The sequence below is a fragment of the Tinamus guttatus genome, unplaced genomic scaffold, assembly GCF_059628265.1.
Source record: "Tinamus guttatus ecotype Peru unplaced genomic scaffold, ASM5962826v1 Tinamus_guttatus_pri_ptg000599l, whole genome shotgun sequence".
Lineage (NCBI taxonomy): Eukaryota > Metazoa > Chordata > Aves > Tinamiformes > Tinamidae > Tinamus > Tinamus guttatus.
Genome location: NW_028289133.1, coordinates 3014631 through 3035958, shown reverse-complemented (window position 1 = coordinate 3035958; position 21328 = coordinate 3014631). Strand labels below are relative to the sequence as shown.

General features: G+C 38.7%; 1 protein-coding gene across 3 annotated transcripts in view; it reads right to left on the bottom strand.

Annotated features, from left to right (window-relative positions):
* Window positions 1-2482: 2482 nt before the first annotated feature.
* The window catches only part of LOC104578150 (sodium channel protein type 5 subunit alpha), a 160270-nt gene continuing 141424 nt past the window's right edge, over window positions 2483-21328 (bottom strand). For all 3 annotated transcript variants that reach the window (XM_088534772.1, XM_088534773.1, XM_088534771.1), the window contains exons 22-27: window positions 14799-15080; window positions 7932-7985; window positions 6285-6426; window positions 5465-5565; window positions 4706-4976; window positions 2483-4188 (exon numbers count right to left, since the gene is read on the bottom strand). In XM_088534772.1, coding sequence (XP_088390898.1) covers window positions 2954-4188; window positions 4706-4976; window positions 5465-5565; window positions 6285-6426; window positions 7932-7985; window positions 14799-15080 — 2085 coding nt within the window. In that variant the 3' untranslated portion in view covers window positions 2483-2953. The remainder of the gene's footprint in view (window positions 4189-4705; window positions 4977-5464; window positions 5566-6284; window positions 6427-7931; window positions 7986-14798; window positions 15081-21328) is intronic.

Sequence of the window (21328 nt, the reverse complement as noted above, 5' to 3'; positions counted from 1 at the left end):
CAATGCAAGGGTGAAAGGACCAGTGGAAGAGCTATTATGTAATACAATCAATGACCAACTAATCTTCCATGACATCCTATTCATTATGGGGCTGATAGTCTACTATTAAAAATATCAGATGAATGTATTGAGAAGGCATATTTTAATATAAGTTGCAAATAGTTAGAAGTACTTTTAAAACAGTATGATCAACAGAGCATAGCTGTGTGCAGGTTGGGCTTTTTTTGAGACTTTGACTGTTTGTCTTACATAGGAATCAGGTAAGAAATGCTCATTTTTTTTTTCTTTTCATTTTTGTTCTGAAGCATCAAAAGGAAAATAATTTTGCCAGTTGTCAGCCAATAAATTCTTGTTCAGCAAGTAATGTATGTACTATTTCCTAATTAGAAAGTTTAATTATAGGCAGCCTGTTTCTAATGATCAATAAATCCCATTGAGAAGAAAACATTTTAATCAGTAAGCCATGTCCTCTGAGTGCCAGCCACTCTATAAACTCACAAGGTAGATATATATGTATAGCATATGTATATGTGTGTGTGTATAAATATAAAAATCTCCTACTCTTTCTGGGTGATATGTACAGAATAATGTTACATCATAAATACACAGGGAATCTGTAGAAAGTTTCTCTAACTTGAGAAGCCTTGAGCAGTTATCTTTTTTTTTTTTTAATTTTTTTTTGAAGGTGTGGGAAGGAAAGAAAAAAGAATGTTTTCACTTTACAGAAAGAAGAGTAGTTCCCTTAAGTTGGAATCTAATTACATACAAGATTTAAAGGCAACAAAATCCCCAGAGGAACAGCCCTATGTTATATATCACAGACATGGGGTTAAAAGGGCAAGAGAGCAAGTTTATAATAATACTTATATAGTACGTTTCATTCCCTTATAGCACTTTGCAATCAGTAAGCCTTACAACCCCCCATGAGGTAGGTAAGTATTATTATTCCCATTTTACAGATGGGTAAACTGAGGCACAGTTAGGTTAAATTATTTGTCGCCTAAAAATCACTTCGCAAGAATCAGGAATAGACCCCAGGAATCCTGATGGCAAATCCTCTGAATTAACCAATAAACCACTCTCAAGTGAGTGCCTGAGACACCTCTCAATGAAAGGAGAGAATATATTTGCCCATATATACACAGATACATAGTATGTGTTGTCTTTACATATTTTGATTTGTTTAGAGGACAGATAATACGGCCATAGATAAAGTTCACTGTAACATGTCACTTTTTAATTCTTTCGCCAGCCCCATGTGGATTTTGACTCCTTTACAACCTGGCATGTAAATAAAAGTCAATGACAGAACACCTTAAATACATTCTTGATAACTTTGCTTCTCCAAGGTAAAAAGCAAAATTACTCTTCCTTAAAGTGCAATGGCTCATTACAGAAATCTCAGGCAGGATTTTCCATGAAGTCCAACCAAACCCAAGTACAATCAGTCTGAAGATGAAAAAAACCCCAACAAAATAAAACTTGTCTGTAATGACGGACTTGTCTCTATATTCCATAAGTACTTTCTCACATTCTATCAAAGCTGAAAGTTTAACAATAAATAATAACCTATTTTAGCATGTAAAACCTCTAACACTTTTCTACAGCCACACGTCAACCTTCCACGCTCTAGTCGTATCTTTGGCCTGAAGCTGATGTCTACATCAGCTGTAAATATTTCTTTGCCGGCAAGAATGAAGATATTTTTGTTTTCTAGTTGATTCTTATTATTGGTTCCTGTATTTCTTGTCCTTCTCCAGTTATCTGGCTGTATTAGCTGAGAAAATGAAAGAAAGACATTGAGTAGAAAGGACTCAAAACCCTCAGAATTTGTGTACAGATCTGGAGGCAATTCCCCTCCTGCCTCCTTGGTCACACCATTGCAACCGTTCTGCACAGCCCAGTTAGCATTTTCATTACTAGTTTTTTTCTTTTTTTTTTTTTTTCTTTTTGAGTGGTATTGATCCACAGATTTTCCAATAAGGCTGTTTATCTCTCTGTTCCTGGGGAAAAAGTATAGCCTATCCCACTCCCTTAAAAGAAACTTTGCACTACACACAATGTGATGCACTACGTCTATCTGTGAGAGTCTGATTGCAGTATTCAAAGCAGATTCTTGAAACATACTAAAAAAATTAGTGCTTTTATTAACAGTTTTACAAACAGAATCCAGTGCTGTCTAGTTTCCTGAAGGATAGAACAAGTAATTTCTCTTACTATTTGACATCGTTTCCTTCTGTTTTTTTTTTTTCTATATATATATATTCTGCTGATGAGCAGTTACAAGTCCCAGCAGGGAGGGATTAGTGTAATAAACAATTAAAATGTTGCTAATTTAATAGTTTACTTTGCAACAACTGTCCTCTTCAAATGATGAGGATCCCGCAAGTTCTTATTAGCTTGACTCAGAGTTCATCATGAAGAGTGTAAGGATCATTAATCTCCATGAAAAAAGAGACAATTTCTTTTAAGTAAAAAAATATCAAATATAATAAATTTATGAAAGACCATTCACAACATATACAGTAAGTGTTACATTTTGCTACAGCAGCTGTGATATATTTTTTTTTTCTTTTCAGAATGCAAGGTCATACATCGCCATAAGTAAACACACTAATATGAGTAAGACCTTAAATGAATGTATACAGCCAGGCTTTATCTGTGGATAGATATACACTGTGTTTACTGTTTTACAGTCTAGCATATTCATATTCACGCCATTGATATAACAGCTTTGACCCTGCAGAGATTCGTCCTGTGCATATATAAATATTGAGCCAAGTCAAAAAAAACAGGGTCAGAGGTTATATGACTTATTAGACTCCTGTAGTTAAGGGTAAAAACTCCATTGCTTCTTTTGCAACTAATGTTTAATAAGAAGGCTGCTTCAGTCGTTGTGTAGTTACAGCATTACATTCTGTAAACAATGTTTTAAAGCATTCTAAACAACCATTTAAACAATTGATTCTTTATCTCTGTCGGGCGAGAGCAGACAATCTATAGCCTCATCACTTCTGCTGGAGTCCGTAACCTTCAGCTGGAGGTTGTCACTGGTACCTCTGGTGACGCTGTCGTAGGATGGAGGGAAAGAAGTGGAGGACAGAGTCTCGGATTTATCTATTGGCCTGCCATAGTTTTCATTCATCATGAATGCGATGAGACCCTCCTTCTCGGGTGCATCATCCTCAAGGATGCTGCTGTCAAAAGTTCTGTGCCGGTACAAGTAGGAAGCCTGCTTCATGGAGCGCCGAAACAAGTGTCTCCTGTAGGCCCGCTGGATGACGATGGCCGACACCTCTTCTTGTTTCCGCCTGAGAGTGGTTGTAATCGGTTCATAAGAGATCTTGGATGGATTCGCTGCCATGAACTTTTCTTCCATCTGTATTTTAAGAGCATCCATCTCCCCAGATTCCCCTAGCACCCTTTTTGTAAAAGCAAACAAAATATCCAAGCAATGGATCCTGTCTCCGCTGACCATGGGCAGGTCCATTGCTATGAGTTTAATTTTGTTTGGTTTCGCTATGCGCAAAGGTTCTGACAGTGCATCTGCAAAGTCTGAAAGTGCAGAATACTCAATAAACTGAGTGGCTTCAGGATCAAACTTTTCCCAGATTTCATAGAACATATCAAAATCATCCTCGCTTAGAGGCTCTGTACTTTCCTCAGTGGCTACACTGAAGTTCTCTAAAATAATGGCTATGTACATGTTTACAACAATGAGAAATGATATAATGATATAAGTAACGAAGAATAAAATCCCTACAGCAGGGCTTCCACAGTCTCCCTTCGAACCGTTTGCATTTGGGAGGTTTGGGTCACAATACGGTGGTCCAGTGTTTAAAATAGGATTAAGAAGACCATCCCAGCCAGCTGATGTTGTGATTTGGAAGAGACAGAGCATGCTGTTAGCAAAGGTTTGGAAGTTGAACATATCATCGATCCCATACTCCTTCTTCACATAGGCAAAGTTAGCCATGCCAAAAATGGCATAAATGAACATGACCAGAAAAAGCAAGAGGCCGATGTTGAACAGAGCAGGCAGGGACATCATTAAGGCAAAAAGGAGAGTTCGAATTCCTTTGGCTCCCCGGATGAGTCTTAGGATCCGGCCGATCCGAGCCAAGCGAATGACTCTGAAGAGCGTAGGAGAGAAAAAGTATTTCTGGATGATGTCAGAAAGCACGGTGCCTTGAAAACAAGAGAGAAGGGGGCAAAAAGCAACTTAGTAGGTGAGAAATAATCACAAACTTCCTCTTAAAACAACTGAGATCATGGACAAAACTAGTGAAAAGCTCCCACACTGGAAGACACAGTGTAAAGACACTGCAATTAGGATTTCTATCATCTGTATGTCTAGTTCAGAGCCACATTTTATGATACGTCCATGAACCTTTAAATGTACTTTGACATCTGTATTACAGCATGATAGGATGATACCTATCATTTTCTTTGATGCTCTAAGAGCTTTGGCTCTGAACTGATCTGTTGGTGTAAGACATTTCATTGTTTCCTTGATCACACAAATTATTGATAGTCAGCGTTACACTATATAATTTATTATAAAAAAAAACACCCTAGGATCCAATCCTACTAGGAAGTGCATTTTATTTCATGGAGCCTTTAACTATGCCTGAATAATTTATTCTTGCCTTTTTATCATTTGAGTTTTGTTGGAAATGTTCCTCTCCCATTCAGATTCACCTACCCACAATAGAGAGAATCACAACGACAAAGTCAAATATGTTCCAGCCATTGGTGAAGTAGTAGTGTCGCAAAGCAACCATTTTAATGATGCATTCTCCAGTGAAGATGGCAACAAAAAGCATGTTTATTTTGTGGAGGATGTTCACTTTTTCTTGGCTTTGGTCATCTGTTTCCACCATCATGGTAACCATGTTAAGGCAGATGAGGATCATGATGGAGACATCAAAGGCTTGTTTTGAGACAACATCAAAAATAAAACCTTGGTATTTGTTCTGGAGGAAAAGATAGGATTATTAGTTAGGCAATCTGGACTACATCAAAATGATGACACTGTTCTCTCCTTATTGATCAGCTTTGACCTAGAGAAAATAGGCAATATACTCGTTCTAATTAGAAATTCATAAACATGAAAATGATGATGGATGGTTGGATGATGGAGATTTCAAATGTATTAACTTCTAATACTCTTGAAAGTACTGGAAAAAGACCTTGAACTGGGGCAACAAATTAATTCAAAACAGACATGACTGTTGTGTAACTGCATAGATAAACTGCATTTTAGTCAATATTGCAGAATAGTAGGAATTTTGTACCATACAAGTCCCTGGACCTGCAAACACTGTCCAAAACAAATCATATAAATATAAGGTGTTTTTCACCTGTTTTTGATTGCTCCTTCTAAACGTGGAAAATGAATTGCATTTATTCCATTAATTATTCACTTATCATACATAGTCCAATTGAACTACACCATTCTTACCAGTGGCCTTGGGATTGGCTTTTGAGGTTTCTTAGATCCCAGTTTTTTCATTGCATTATAATACTTTTTCTGTTCTTCTGTCATAAAAATATCTTGTCCACCTAAGTATAGGATGAGAATAGAACTGTTACTTTGGATGAAAAACAAAATCCCACTGCTTGCATGCCACGTCTAGAGCTGCACCCACCTCTTATTTTCTTATTTTCTTTGCCATTTAGCTTTTGTCAAAATATCTACCAAGGGCCTGAGATGGTGTCATGCTGGATGCTGATTATTACATGAAGGTGAAGGGCAGGGGACACAGAGCAGTGTGTGCAACCAAGGGGCAGCACGAAGCAGCGTCAAGTCCTGTCTGCACTTGAGATAGGTCCAGGGTGAACAAGAACTTCACTGCTTTGTTTAGAGGAGCTGAAGCAGTGAGAGACACCGTTCCCAGGTCAGGCTGCTCCTGCTCCGAGCCCTGGAGGCACACGGGGATGTGCCGTGTCAAGGAGAACAGGCTGCGCTGCTCGGAAGGACAGTGTCATTCATAGAGTGGGGACATCAGGACAGTCTGTGTCTGAGCAGAGCTGCTGCCAGAGATCCTCTCTGCCTGGGGCTGCTTGGCTCTGCTTCCTCCTGGGCATATAATCTCCCAGCTAGCATTTTCAGGACGCTCATCCTGTGGGGAGATTAGGGGCTGCTACAACTGTGTTTTTGCAAAAATCAGGCAAGATGTGTTCTGTTAATCTCGAGAACGTGGCAGAGCTGCTGCTTCTAAATCTATCCCTTGCTTTGGTCTCTGCAGCAATCACAAAACGATGTGTAGCATATGCAGTACTTATCTTTTTCTTTTGTTGGTTAAAATTGTCAATAATGACACCTATGAAGAGATTCAGCGTGAAGAAAGAACCAAAGATGATGAAAATCACGAAATACAGGTACATGTATAAATTACATTCCCATTCAGGCTGCTCCTCACACTGCAAAAGTAAGAGGAAAAACATGAGAATGACACTATCGCCACAGATACGAAAAAAAAAATGCAGTTAATAAAAAGGCAACGATCAGCAACGAATATTAGGAAACAGAAAAAAACCACACATATATATATAATATTCTCCCAGTAGCAGAATTGCTGATCTGTTTGAAGTTTAACACTTGTATCTGAAATGCTATGGTCATTGCAGCTGCATTTCATAGTACCGTCACAGCAATCACACTGCTTCAAAAAGTGCAACTTCAGAACAAATCCAATAAAATGTGCTCAGTCTGAACCCAGAAGGGGAAAAGAATCAATCTACTGATTATCCCTAATCTTATATGAACTGATGATACTTCTAATAACAAAAGTATAATTGCAGTACAATTAAATGCTACTGAAAAACACTATTGAAGGTCACTTTATTTGATAGTATGGTCATTTCTGACTCTGAGAAGAGTAGAAATGAACTATTTGGTGGCTGTATAGTGGTAAATGCCACTTTCTTAATGGAAACCAAGTATGCAAATTATTTTTATCATAATATCCATACTGGAAAGAAATCTTCCAATTAAGAAATATTATCTGGAAAATCTAGTGAATCAGGAATTGTAGTGAATTTCGCCAGTGATGGGTTTGTGTCTGGAGCTCAGAGCTTTTAAAAGCTTATCCAGCTCAAAGTTGTGAAAGGAACAAATCCTGGAATTTTGAAAAAGCTCAGTGACACCAAAGCAAGCTGGGGCTTTTCAGCCCCTCATGTTCTGCTTTTGTACGCACTGAACTCATTTTGGAGTGCAAGAGCTGGAATTACAGGGTTTTTTTTTTGTTTGTTTGTTTCACCATTTTGTGCTATAGGAGTCCAATTATCATTAAAAATTTATGCTAGGTAATGCCTTGGAACCAACTCCAAGGCCACCAGAGGTCTTGCTGAAGGAGCAAGCGATGCGGTCTTGTTGCCTTAGATCTCCGGTATCAAATTGGGCAACAACACCCAGATTTGCCCCACCAGCTCTAGATATCCAAGCAAGGTGCCTACATCAGAAACTCTCATCTCCCTACATGTCCCATTTTCACATGCATAATCCAGAGTTTCATTCAGCAGCAGGGAGGATGCAAACTTGGGTAATCGGCATCACAGGTTATGTTAAGCAAAGGTACTTTTCTGCACCTTTGAGTATGTGAGGTTTTTTCTACCTTTTTTTGACCCATTTAGAACCTGACTCACTATCACTCAGTTCAATCTCAAAAAGTGCCTTTCAGTGCTGGACATTTTGCAGGACAAAGCCCAACATGCTCACCTCAATGCATCTTCAAGGCAGTTAGGTAAAGCAGAGGTGCAGAATGAATGCATTTGTTTTAATATCTTAGGCTAGGTACCTGTTAGACCAGTTGCCATGAATGAAATTCCACAGCTGTCACAGGCAACTTGTATCTTTTTTTTTTGCTAAACATCATGAATGCTGCAAAATTCAACTGAAAAGAAGTCCTTTCATTGCAGTGACCTACCTCTCGTGAATCCACTGCTGCGTACATAATATCCATCCAACCTTTAAAAGTTGCCTGTAAAAAACCCAAAATGTATAATTAAACATGGTAAATCTGCAAATCTTAAAATGATTATGTCCTCCTAAAAAAAAAAAAAAAAAAAAAGAAAAAAAGATGTTCAGTAGGTTCTTCACAGTTAATGAATTGTTCTGCTTTTAAAGCAAGAAAAAAAGAAAAAAACAAAGCATTTGTATTCCTGTAGGCATTTAAATTGATACTGGAATGGTTTTTGCCAGGATTCTCTCACTCACGTTGTTTTTGGATTTTCTGCAGTGATAGGGATGAAACAAAGAATTTTAATAGAGATTTTAAATAAGGAAAGGAAAAATATGGGAATTAAACTTTTGGAAGTCAGAGTTTTGGAAACTGGAATGTTTTTCCCATAGCAAATTTAAATAAATAAGAAATAATATGTCATGAAAGGGTCTGTGCTAGGATCTGCGTGGTACCCACGGAGACAGCAAGAGGAGAAAACAAGGGGCACTGCTCTAATTGCTGCTGCAGGGAACGTCTTCCAGGGAGACGGCTGGGCAGGACCACGTCTCACATGAGGGAGATGAAGGCTCTCGTTAACACGAGTCAAACTGACGAGCAATGACAGAGTTGCGGGGTCTCGCTGAAGCTCCGATTCTGCCCTCTTTTAACAACTGAGTAAATCAAGACACTAGCAAAAACAGGGGAGTTAATCTGATTGGTTTCTCAATTTTTTCTTTTTTAAAAATAAGTGTATATAATTAGGAATAACAGAAACAAAACAGAAAAAAAGGAAAAAGGAAATTTTAAAAGGGACTCCTTAGAAGTCACTGAATCTTATTGTAATTTATTGCCTCTATATTACTCTGTTTCTTATTTGGCTTTTGATACATTTTGAATTACACTCTATTTAAAACCGGACTGAGTAGATAATCAGGTATTTTTGCATTAATTTATTTAATCTGATTTTCACTTGCGTGTATGGTAGACCCACGCCTAGCATTTTCTAAAGTCCTCCTGACCCGTAGGCTGAGTTTCCACTGTGGTGCCTGGGCAAACAATCCCGGGTAATGCAAACTGGACTCGTGCCAGAGGTTCCCAGGAGAAACCCACGCATTTGTGTTTAGCTAGGTACATCCAGCAGTTTTAGAGATGTTCCATTATACACTCTCCGTTATTAAATTAAATCTTGGAGGTAATGCTGCCATTCCACTCTCTTTTGAATGCTGCTGAGCCAAAGGAAAATGTTGTGCAAGAGGTCAACCATATTTATTTTTCATGAAAGCATATATAAATTAATGTTTGAAAGGTTGCATTCATTTTCATCTACTACATGAGGGAGATTAAGCCCTGAAAATCAGAACCTTTTGGAAAATACGCCACAACACAGGGTTTGAGCAAACACTTCCCAAGTGATATGATCAGCACTTTTACTGAAACAAATACTTATTTAAACCTGTCACAACAAAACAGAAAACAAAACAACAACAACAAAAATACTTTTGCTCCTGGCACAAAATAAGATGATCTTCACTTGTACTTTTCTCCTACTTGGGAAGATTTTTTTTTACTCCTGAGACATGTACCATGGAAGCAAGAGAGGCTACTGCAAGACATAGTGATTTATAGTGCTAAGAGACGATGAAATGATCCGATGAAAACGCATATTAAAATGAAAAACTGTGATTATCTGCCTTCCCCAGTTGTCCAGAACTAAGAGAATTAAAAATCCACCAGGCTTCTGGAAAGCTTCCCTAGACATTTCATCTGCAGGGAGTCAAAGATACAGAGAATGAAAGAAATATAACACTGGGCAAAGAAATTATTTATCTGGAATTAGTAACCACTTACACTCTGGATAAGGAAGTGACAAAATCTCCATGGGAGTATGTGTGATATTATCCCGCCTGGAAGCTATCCAGAGAAACACCATTTTCTACTGAAACTGTCATGTGATGAGATTATCTACCGATAAACTCATCTTGGGATGGGATTACACTTTGTTGTTCGACTCTTGGTCAGAGCTGCAATGCAGTAAATTAGTGAGGAGGAGGATAGGTGGGATGGGACTAACTGCCCTCAAGCCTTTTATCGTACAACCAAATGGTGCCTTAAAATAAAACAAGGATTTAAAGCTGCCTGGGGGGAATGTTTTTCTAGAAAAGGATGGCAACACTACAATAGAAATGGCTGCTTTGGAGGACAGGAATGGCAGTTTCGCATTCCTAAAATGTTTCCTTAAGTATTAATATTATTAGCAAAAGCTCACAAAAACAAGAACGGGGTACCAGCAACACATCCAAATTGCACATATTTGAGATGCCTGTACTATCTGATGGTTCTCTGGTGATTTTTTTTTTTTTGGTCTGTTTGGTTTCATTTTAAGAATGGTTTTATACGGGGTGCTCATTTTCTGTTATTTTTGGGTTTTGATGATTTATGACAGCAGTGCTGATGCTGGGCTAGGTAGGACATGGTAGGAGGACACGGTCTCTGTTGTCCTTGAGAGCTGCCGTGGAAATGCTGCTCGTGACGTGTGTATTCTTGTCTCAATCTAGTGAGTTTTGGAGATGATGGAGAAATCTACCTCAGCATACAAATGGAATTTGTATATATATACAAATATGTAAACTGACTTTTAGCATTTTTTTAGCATCCTTGCTGAAAGTAAAATCTATCATGCAGTTTACAAAAGTGCAAGAGATCATATAACTCAGTAACTTTAGACACATGCCACTGTCCCATGACCATTTTGTAGCTGATTTATGAGCTCAGTCATGACTTTGAATCTGGCCAAAGGGGCTGATTTAGCTGTGTAGCTCCTGGCTGCTGTACTGGACTAGGAGTGTTCCCTTTACCTTCCCATTCCTTATCTGGAGCCCCAGAGTGACAAGGAATTACAGGATGTTTTAATGCAAGTCTGTTCTAATCTAGGGAGAACTTTTTAAAGCCAACCAGGTGCCGGCTAAGAGACCATTTGTTTTCCTCTTAAGACAAATGCTATATTGTAAAAATATGTAGGGCTTATGACAAAATGAACGGAATAATTCTGCAATGGAAATGGAAAATTTCTACTAGAAAATTTAGATTATTTCTTTGGTCAACAGAAGTACAGATTGATGAGACGTAGGTGCAGAGATCAAAGATGAAGCATTTCTAGGAATCTAAAGACAGCATTACTGAGGCCGTAGGTTGTACTAAAAATTACTCCTAATAGATTGGGGTGTTAAGAGATTATACCCCGAGAAGAATGAGTCATCTTTCTTGGAAATTAAAAAGTCATGATAATAACCATCTTTTTCTCTCCATGAAAGAGGCATTTCTCTAGGTTGTGGAGTGAGCGGGGACTGCTTCCTATTTTAGCAATCTGTTATGAGACAGCTCCTTTGTAAACTGTAGGAGCTTGAATGACCACTTGACATGAATGGTTTCTCAGATTCAAAGTGGTATAAGTCAAGGCATGGTATAAGTCAAGGCATCTTCAGAACAAAATGACAGATCCCAGATTAGGTAGGAAAAGACCTATTTTTATTCCGTTCTCAGCTAAGCCAACATCAAGTTTGTCTCTGGATGGTAGTTGCTGGGTCTTGCAGTCGCTGCAGTAACAATGTTTTGTTTCTCTCAAGGATCCTACAGCTACGTGTAGAAGTGAAGCCAGAACATTAGGCAGGCAGATTTGTCTTAGGCATTTTCAGATGCATTCGGGCATCTAAAGACAACTTTAGAGTTCTTTAAAGAGCATGCTGCAGCAGCTGAAAATGTCAGCACACCCCTTCCCTCTCAGGAACTTGTATTTTGGTTCCCTGAGGGTTTTAACCAAAATGGTTATCTCTTCATCACTATACACAGTCCTGCCATGCACAAAGATGCATCAATATACTTGTTTAGGAGAGCTGAGCTGTTAAGTGAGCATCTGCAATTCCTGTGGTAGTTTGTTCACGATATGTGACACCGCATGCAGCTGTTCTTGGCAAGGGGTCCCTGTAACCAACACTCCTCAACTGGAGTCCATCAGAAGAGAACCAGATGTTGAGTCCCTTTTCTGTGAGTGTCATCCTGACATTTTCTTGCTTAAACTCATCATTATCAGCATATATAAGAGCTCCAGGTGTGGGATGATGTTTTAAAGCAACCCCTAAATGGCATCTGACTCCGAATGTCCTCAGTATTGAAGGAAGGATCCAGCATCTGTCTTAAAAGCTTCACAGAGTTTTAAGATTCCATCATTTAGGGCCATAATCAATTTGTCCAGCCTGCACAGAGTCTACATTTATGGGCTTCTTCCGTACTTTTGCAACTGGAAAATCTGCTTTTCTGCTACCTGTTACAGGGTCATGGGTCCAAAAGAAACCAACCAACAGGATCATCAAGTCCATTTTTGTCTGGAAAATAGCCATACCTCATAGTACCTTCATGAATGTGCTGTGGTCCACTTTAATAGTGGTTATGCTTCAGTAGTCCCCAAACTAGTTGTTTTTTGACATTCCAGTGGCCCGCAGTCCCACCTGCTGACAGCAGCCAGTATCACTAGCATTGAGTACAGCACAATGGTAAAAAAAACTGTTTCAGGGCACACTTTAGGCAATGCCAATTTATATTAAAAAAAAAAAAGGCAGATTCCCAGAGAGATGGAGCTCAGGTCTTATAAAACACATGTGGTTCTTTTCTTCACAGGAACCACAATCTTAGGATTGTCCTCTTTTAGGTGATGATGATATCTGAACAAGTCTCCTTGATTTCTGGGTTCTTTAAAAAAGATTGCTAGTGTATCTGCCAATATTTTTTTCTCACCAAACAAACTAGGTTTCTGTTATGAAGCCACTGAGGAGATAAGGAGCTTCAGATGAGCCATAGCAGTTTAAACCTGGAAGTTTTTCCTCAGCTATATTGGATGTTTAAATAAAAGACAAAGAAAGCACTCTACCGAATGGAAAATCTAATTAAAACCGTTCAAAGTGAATTAATCTACCCTGCATGGGTGAACTGAATATCATAATTACATGCAAAAGATAAAAGCTCTTGCTCTCAGTTCAGCTTTAGGACATAGAAAGAACCAGACATGGTTGTGCCCATTGAAATCTTCTGTTTTCTAGAAGGTGTGACTGCAAGGACTTCACAGATGATGGTCAAAACATCTCAGATTCAAGTGTGTGTGCAAAGAACAGAAAATATAAGGATGAGCACTTCTACAAGAAAGGAAAGCTACTTTTTCCCTGTTCTGTGACAGAAAAAAGCACTATCTGCCAAAAAACAAGTGTGTCTCATGGCAAGCAGCAGGGTTGGCAGATATGAAAGGCCCATGAGAAGGTGCATGGCCTCTTGGAAGAGCAGATGGAAGTCAGAGGTGGCACCCTATAGCATTGCAAAGGGCAAGCCTCACAATGCAATCAAGACCCAGGGTGGAAGTTTTTTATCCCAGAAGGGATGAACGTTACCACAGATCCTTCAAGACAGCAACCTCCCTGTCCATGCACATCGCGAGGGATTTGTTTCACTCTCTGTATAAAATGCAATGCAACAAACATTCCAGGCACTTATCCAGTCCTTGCCACGGCTAGGTTTCAAAGCAAAGTAAGAACAACAGGAATTAAGTGTCATTATCACTGTTTTACATGAGGGCCCCATGGAATGGGAACAAGAAGCAATTTGCCTAACGTCACTCAGCGGCAGAACGGCAAGGTCTGGAAAGGAAGAGAGAGTCTCCTGTGGCTCTACTAGGCTGTGCTGCCTTACAACACAGTAACTCTCAGTGTACGCAACCCATTTACGCATGTTTTACATTTGCTGTTGGAAAAAAAAACCATAGAAGTGGCTTACTTGTGTCTTTATAGATCAAATATTGCAATTAACTCTGAACCTCAACAGTCTCCTCTCTAATTTGCTCTTCTTTTCCAGAAAGATCAGTCAATATGGGAGTGAGGTATAGCAATCTGATCAACATTGTATTTCACGGGTTTGTTCAAGCAGGTTATGCTTACAGTAAAAATAGGGCTTTAATCTAAAGATCCTTTATTGTGTGATAGCAAATAAGAAGTTAAACTTCATTCTCCAGTTCAATTTTGGAAACCTGTATCTCACTTAACTAATTCTTGTTTGACTCCTGAAATAAATAAGAAAGAAATACATATTGATTGCTAGACTGCTGGATGCATACACCAGAGAGCTTTGCACAAATATATATATATCTTTTTGGAATGGATCCACTTAAGTTAACACTGACGGATTTAACTTTCTAAATAATTTTTTTTTAAAACTGAATTATGTGGCACTGCCTCAAAAAGGTAGTTTACTAGGAGCTGCTGCTATGATTTTTTATAGAAGGTGCTTTGCAGGGTGCTTTATGCATGTATGATTTATGCCTCAAAGCCAATAAATTCAAATGAGTAACTGTAGGCACTTTTTTTTTTTTTTTTTTTTTTTTACAACAGGGAAATAATGAAGGCCCAGGTGGTTCAGGAAGGCCAGTACACTCTGTTTGCATGAATGGTCCTTCCTGGACCATAAATTATTGCTTCAGGATCTGAACTTAGTCCCGGATTACAACATCTACAGAATGATCTTTATCATCTCTGTAGTTCAAGCACCTCCTATCACATCAGTGATGTACCAGAAACTCTAAATAAAACCCAGAATCTCTAGGACACATTCATATGTGAAATATGGATCATCTGAACTTCATGAAGGGCACACTCCTGGTAGGTAAGGCTGAAAATAAACAGAAAAGTATGCAAGTTAACTTGATCTCGGAAGGCAATGATTTCAATGGGAGCAAGCAGTGTCTGTCCATTAGAAGTTTAAACAGCTAGATATCTAACTAATGAGAAACATTTTTGGGGAGTGGAGGGTCATACTTACCACTTGTAGCAGAGCCAGGTACCCAGCACCAACGTTATCAAAGTTAACTTTAACTTTTGTCCAATAAAATGTGCCGGATACATTATAGAGTATGCAGTCACTCATGTTGTTAATGATTTTGGAGTCTAAAGGCATATCTCCTTCTGTCTTGTTAATGCACTTCCCAAACTTTCCAGCAAACAGGTTCACTCCCATGATGCTGAAGATGAGCCAGAAGATGAGGCAGACGAGCAGGACATTCATGATGGAAGGGATGGCTCCCACGAGGGCATTGACCACCACCTTGGTGAAATAGGAGAGAAGGAACAGAATTACTGTTGGCACTTACATAGGCACTTTCCTGACAAGCTCTTGTGCATCCTCAGTTACCTGGGCTGAACCCTCATGAGGTCTCACATGAGTAGCTACTAACATTACCTGAGAAATCAAACCACTGTTTCAGGGTTTGCACATATATTCTTCTTCTTCTTCTTTTTTTTTTTTTTCTTTTTGCAACTGAGGATCTGTTCTGCTGGCATCCCGCCCACAGGAGTATGGTTTTCCAGGAAGAATCTTTCCTTTAATTCAGGAGCAATCTACCACTGATCATTACTTCCCAAACCTTACTGGATAACACACTTAAATCAGACCAACTCAAATAATCTTGCAATTAATTGGAAGTTACTGAGGCTCATCAAAGTGTGTCAAAATAGAGCAGAAAAGATTTCTGGAATCCTTCACTGAACTCAACACTCTATAGTCTTTGAAATGTGAACTCTAGCTGAGGAACGTTTTGCTTATTTAAGTAATAAATGATAGAGAGATGGCACATGAAACGAAGTTCCCTGATCTGTTCAGTACAAATGATTAAACCACCCAACCGTTCTAATTTAACAAAAATAATATTATTTTATCCCATGAAATGTCATAGAGTTCCAATACACCACCTGAAGCAGGGCAGTCCTTCCTGTGCAAACCCTTACGTAAAATGATTCATAAGAATTAAATGAGAAAGGAATTTCTAAGGGTAACCATGATGGCACTGGTAAAGGGTTCAAGTCTGAAGCCCTCACCAGGAGTAAATTTTCTACTTCTCTCAGTTTCAAACATAGCAATATGCGATACAGTGCCAGTACATCAATGAGGAAACATACACACTATTTATTGCTTTAAATCTGAAGACCCTTATGCAGGCCAAATATTGTATTGAAGACATTTTTTTGAGGGAAGAACATTTTATAAGTTTTTTCCATGTTTGTAGAGATTGCATGGGCCATGCAAAGCCACCTGAGAGCATTTCTGCAGACAAGAGCCCACTATAATAATTCGTTCCTTTCACTACCTCATGCTTTTGAGATTAAAATCTGGTAGGCAGACACTGAGCTCTCACTTTTCTCTATCTACATCCCTGAAACTGAGACAAAGTGATATTGATCCATAAAAATTAAATTTTATTCAATTGTGAATCTGATTATGGAAAATGTCAGCCCTTTTTTTCTCTCCTATTAAGGTCCAATTTTCTGACAAGCCAATAATGTAATATTTGTTTCACCATCATTTTTATATTGCTGAGGAAGAAAAACCCCCAAAGAGTAAAATGGTTTTCATGCATTTATAGCAGTAGCTTCTACAATATATAATACAAAATTATGTAAATCTTTCAAAAACCCAGATTTATATTTTGTGCCTTTATGAATGAAGCTAATTTTCATACAGGAAAAGCTGCTTGACCAATTTTTTTTTTTCCTAGATAGGCGCATTCCTGATGACTTTTCAAAAATCTTTTTTGCTGGTTTTATTTTTCAGTTGTGTTTTTTTTTTCATTCCTAACTTCAGCATTTTAAGATAACACTTACTCTGTTAACCAAAATGCTAAATGCTTTCCAAAGCAAAGGCTCATTTGGATGTTTCCTCAGCCCCAGGCTTAATAGCTTTCACTTGCTTCTATGCAGGATAAGGCTTTTGTTCAATTTTGTTTAATAAGCGGCTGGTACAAAGCCACTGAAGTTATATTACATATGGTATGAACCCACCCCTTGTTCTGTGACAAGACACAGACATTCAGGTTTCAGGAGGGCAAACGATGGCCATTCCTGCATCCTGCTTTTTTTTTTTTTTTCCCTTCTGCTGAATTATGTTCAATGGCTTGTAGATAACAAAACATGATGTGAGACTGGAACAAATCCTGTAACACCTCTTTAAATGAATTATTAACCAAGGGGCTCACTCTTCTCCCATGACTTCTGCTTTTACTCCAGCGTGGTGCCATTTGGTCTTTGGAAGCACTCTTAATTTACACTGGGACAAGGGAGGATTAAAGACCTGAATATGCAGAGACAAGTTATTATCATAAATTCAGGTTGAAAGCTTAGCTGCAAACATTGCCAGGGAAAAGGCTGAATTTCTGCTGCATCTAGAAACAGCAACATACATAATCATATAGAATAAAAGGTTTGATATCTCTTTATTTGTATTAAGACCTTTAGAGGTGAGATGACCTTCCCTGCAATTTATTTTGCAATCACCTAGAAACTGAGCCAACATCCTTTCTGCCTGCAGTGTGGTGCAAATCCATAGTTCATGCCTTGTACCCAGCTTTCCTGATTGCATTCACCATCTGCTCAGAAGAAGGCAATTCCACTTTTATATCCGGGGGAAAAAAAAAAATAGTCTTGCATGATGCATTAATTTATCTTTCACTAAAGCAGAGGTCACCAGCTTCTACTCAGTGCTTCCAGGACAGGCTATAACTTCTAGCCAAGCTTGGGCACAGATTTTGCACAGACATCCAGTTCTCAGTATAATGATTTCAAATAATGGGCAATCACCTTATCATTAGGGAGTCTATCCTGGTGTCCTTTACAATGTCCTCACTGTTAGGAACGGGTGCCTTTTATCTAGACTGAATTTGTTGAACTTGAGGCATTAGTTGTCTGGTCTCACAGTACCTTTCCTGGAGGATGTGGAAGCCTTCTGCTCCTAGAAATCTGCTTTGGTCATCCTTGTCTTGACTGTGGGTGGATTGCTACTGAATATTATTTTGGATAGTGAAATAAAGTGTTTTCTAATTATCATGTTTCATACAGATTCTGAATTGCACTCATGGCTTTTTGCAGAGTTTTTGCAGTTTCTAACACCCCATTTCCAGCAGGGATGGGAGAATCCCACAGTTCCAGTGCTGCCCTCTCACTGTTTGCTTGATAATTTCCCTGTGTGCTGAGGGATTGGACCTGTCACCCCACCTATCCGATCACCCTGCAAGCTAGTGCCCTGCCAACCAGTTGTTCTGATCCCTAAGTCCTTTTCATCCACCGTTTTCCAAGAAACATCCCCTACAGTGACCTACTTTCTCTCTTCCTGCTCATAGGATGTATTTGGTTTTATTAAAATGCATGTTACAAAATTGATCTGTTTTTCCTTGTGATCCAGATCAGTCAGTAAAATTCCCTTATCTGTAATATCACTTACTACTCCACTCACTTTATGTCTGGCCTTGTCAGCAAAGATTTTATATTTTCTTCCAGATGCTGTTAAAGTCCAGATTAAGGACAGCTTTTATTCCAAAGGCTTGCTGGCCCTGAGACACTCATCATAGAAATTACAATTTCATCACTGTTTATAATTACTTTTTCTGAGATCCATCATCCATTTTAAATTAATTTGGAGTATGTTTACTTGGCTTGCTTCAAAGCTCACTTTTTCATCAGAATGTCCTGTGGTATCAGATTCCTCTCTGAAATCTAAGGATATTGTATCAGCCCAGTTACCGTCATCAGCATAATTTGTAATCAAATCAAAGGACCATATCAGTTTTATAAAACCTATTCCCATGAAATCATGCTAACTAGCACTAATTATGCTATTTCTTTACTGAATGTATCTTGTAGCAGCCTCACCATTACTTTGCCTCGTATCATCTTCACATTAAATAGTTTATAATCCTCCTATCTATCCTTTTAAAATATTGCAATAGCTTTTTTTTTCTTTTTTTTTTTTTCTGGGGAGAGATTTGCAGGGAAGTGGCAGCTCTGAAATAATTCCTTGATGAATAAGGGATGAGGAGACTTGGGAGACTGCATGACTTGGGCCTGGCAGACCTTAGTTAATTTACCTGCTCCTCTAACATGGCCTGGAAGGTGGTGGGTGATGCAGGATGGTGGCACATGCACAGAAACCCCAGGGTCTTCTGTAACGGCCAGTCAGGACACTGCTCTCCTTGGGATGAACTTAGAGAAGAAAAGAGCAGGATGGGAGCAGTTCTGCCTTATTATTATTATTATTACTATTATTATTATTATTATTATTATTATTATTATTATTATTATTATTATTATTATTATTTTTGCATACCTCTCTGTTTGTTTGGTATGTGCTGAGACTTGCTTCAAACTTGGGTCTCAATCCTTTTAAAGACAGGGAAAGACCTGAAATCTAATGGCAACAGATCCTGTAGACCATCCAAGTGCTTTTGCCTCAGGACCAGTTGGTGTCAAAGCCTGGGCCCAGCATTACTACACCAAGTCCCTCCCTGCTGCTTAAATGAGAACATTCTCGCTCCTGTTCTAGTCATACAGACCTCCTTGAGATCCTCAAAGCAAGAGATATTATAGTAGAGCAAACAGTTATAATTTTCTTACTGTCAGGGTTTGCATCTCAACATTATCATTATCTATCACTGTGCTGGCAATTTTCCTGTGTCTTCTGGAGCATATGAACTCCTAATAATGAAAGGTCTTAGTGTCCCTAGTCATGTTAAGCATGGTTAGACATGCTAAAAATAAAATGATTTGATTTGCCAATAGCACGTATTCCCAATTACACTTTATCATAATTTACAAGCTAATTCACTACCTCTGATAGCTCAGAAAGGCTGAATATATTTCATCTGCAGCAGTGGTACAGTGAAGAGAAAGGATGCTGCATCAGGCACCTGGGGTACCAGCATGTCAGGAATGAAGCTTGCTGGGCTGATGTAGCAGTGCACATTTACACATGTAGGATCTCCACCAAACCTGTTCTCAAAAAGCCCCTTAATAAAGATGTGAGCCTTTTTTTAGCATTATTTCTTCCCTATTTCAGCTTCTCACTTTTCCTATGCTTTGAGCTAGTCTAGCATTTTTTTTTTCAGATTTGAATCCTATTTAGTTAAACTGATGCAAAGGCAAGAGTGAGTGGTCTTATGTCAGCTTAAAATATGTTAAAGGGGTTTCACTTGAACTTGCAAATCTACCAATAGAAGTTAAGTCTCTATAAGCCAGATTTAAATTTATTTGAGAGAGCCTGTGCACAAATCACTCTAGTAAAAGTGCAGCTTTTGTTGAAACCAACTTTTGTTCAACTTATGTGTATGCTTAATAAAGATGGAAAGAGAGTGAGCATCTGTAGTAACATTGGTGCAATATCATTTTGTATTGGCTGAGGATTCACAGCATTGCTTCTGTTTTGATTTTGTGAATTACGTTTAAAATGTGTTAGCTGAAAGAAGGAAAGAAATCAGGTTTGCATGCCCAGATGAATAGAGCCTCTTGAACCTTTTTCTGTTAGTACCAACTAAGAAAATCGAAATCGACCTGGAGGTAGGTTTGGCTGTATTACATTGACAGAAATTACGTGATTTAGAGAGTCATAAGGTCTGCAGGACAAAACTCTGGATCCCTAACTCTGGTAATCCACAGAACAGATAAAGTACGGGTTGCAGCAATAAAAAGTTCTCCAAAATTGCTCTATTGCGCTATGTTTTCTGGGTTGTCTCAGGCTCTGTACTGTCTCACCACAGAGGTATCACAAGGAGGACATCTAAGTGCTAAGAGTTCACTTCATGAACTACCCATGAACTACCTGAACTACCCGAGCACTGATGAATCAGAACCAAATTTATCTGCAGGAAAGCTCTACCCTCAAAATACCTCTGTACCATCTGCTTTGGCCTTGTAGAGAGATTTGGGTTCCCCAGGCAGAACATAAGTTGTCTTACATAGAATTATGACCACAGATCACCAAGTGGTGCTCACAGGTTACAGAGGAGGTGCCATGCGTAAAGGATTTGCTTTATTTTGCTATGTGATCTGCAAGATTAGCAGAAGCCTCAGCTCACATAGATAACAGTTGTCATCGTTTGCAAGTCACGCATGGTGCGAGGAGTTAAATAAACAAAGCGCCAATCTGGGCTGTGCTTGATTAGTGCCATAGGTAGGCTTAACAAATAAACAGGTACCTTGTGCAATACAACCATGCAGGGAAAGCAAGGGAGAAGGGAGAGAGACAGACACACAAGACAGCAGCAAATAAAAATACTGATTTTTATAAAAATTACTGAAATGTGATAACATTAATCCTGACATTCCACATTAGAGCTGAAATGTGTTCAAAGCAATGATTCTGTAGATTTGTTCATTTGCTTTCCATACCCTTTGCATTTTCTAATTTTCCCTTTAACAATCAGTGAGAAAAATCCTTAAGAACTTTCCCAGTCAGTCTCATTTTAATGCATGTTAAAAGCAGGGAGCAAACTTGTGGCTCTGTTATTCCCCTGCTACATCTTATAATTGAGA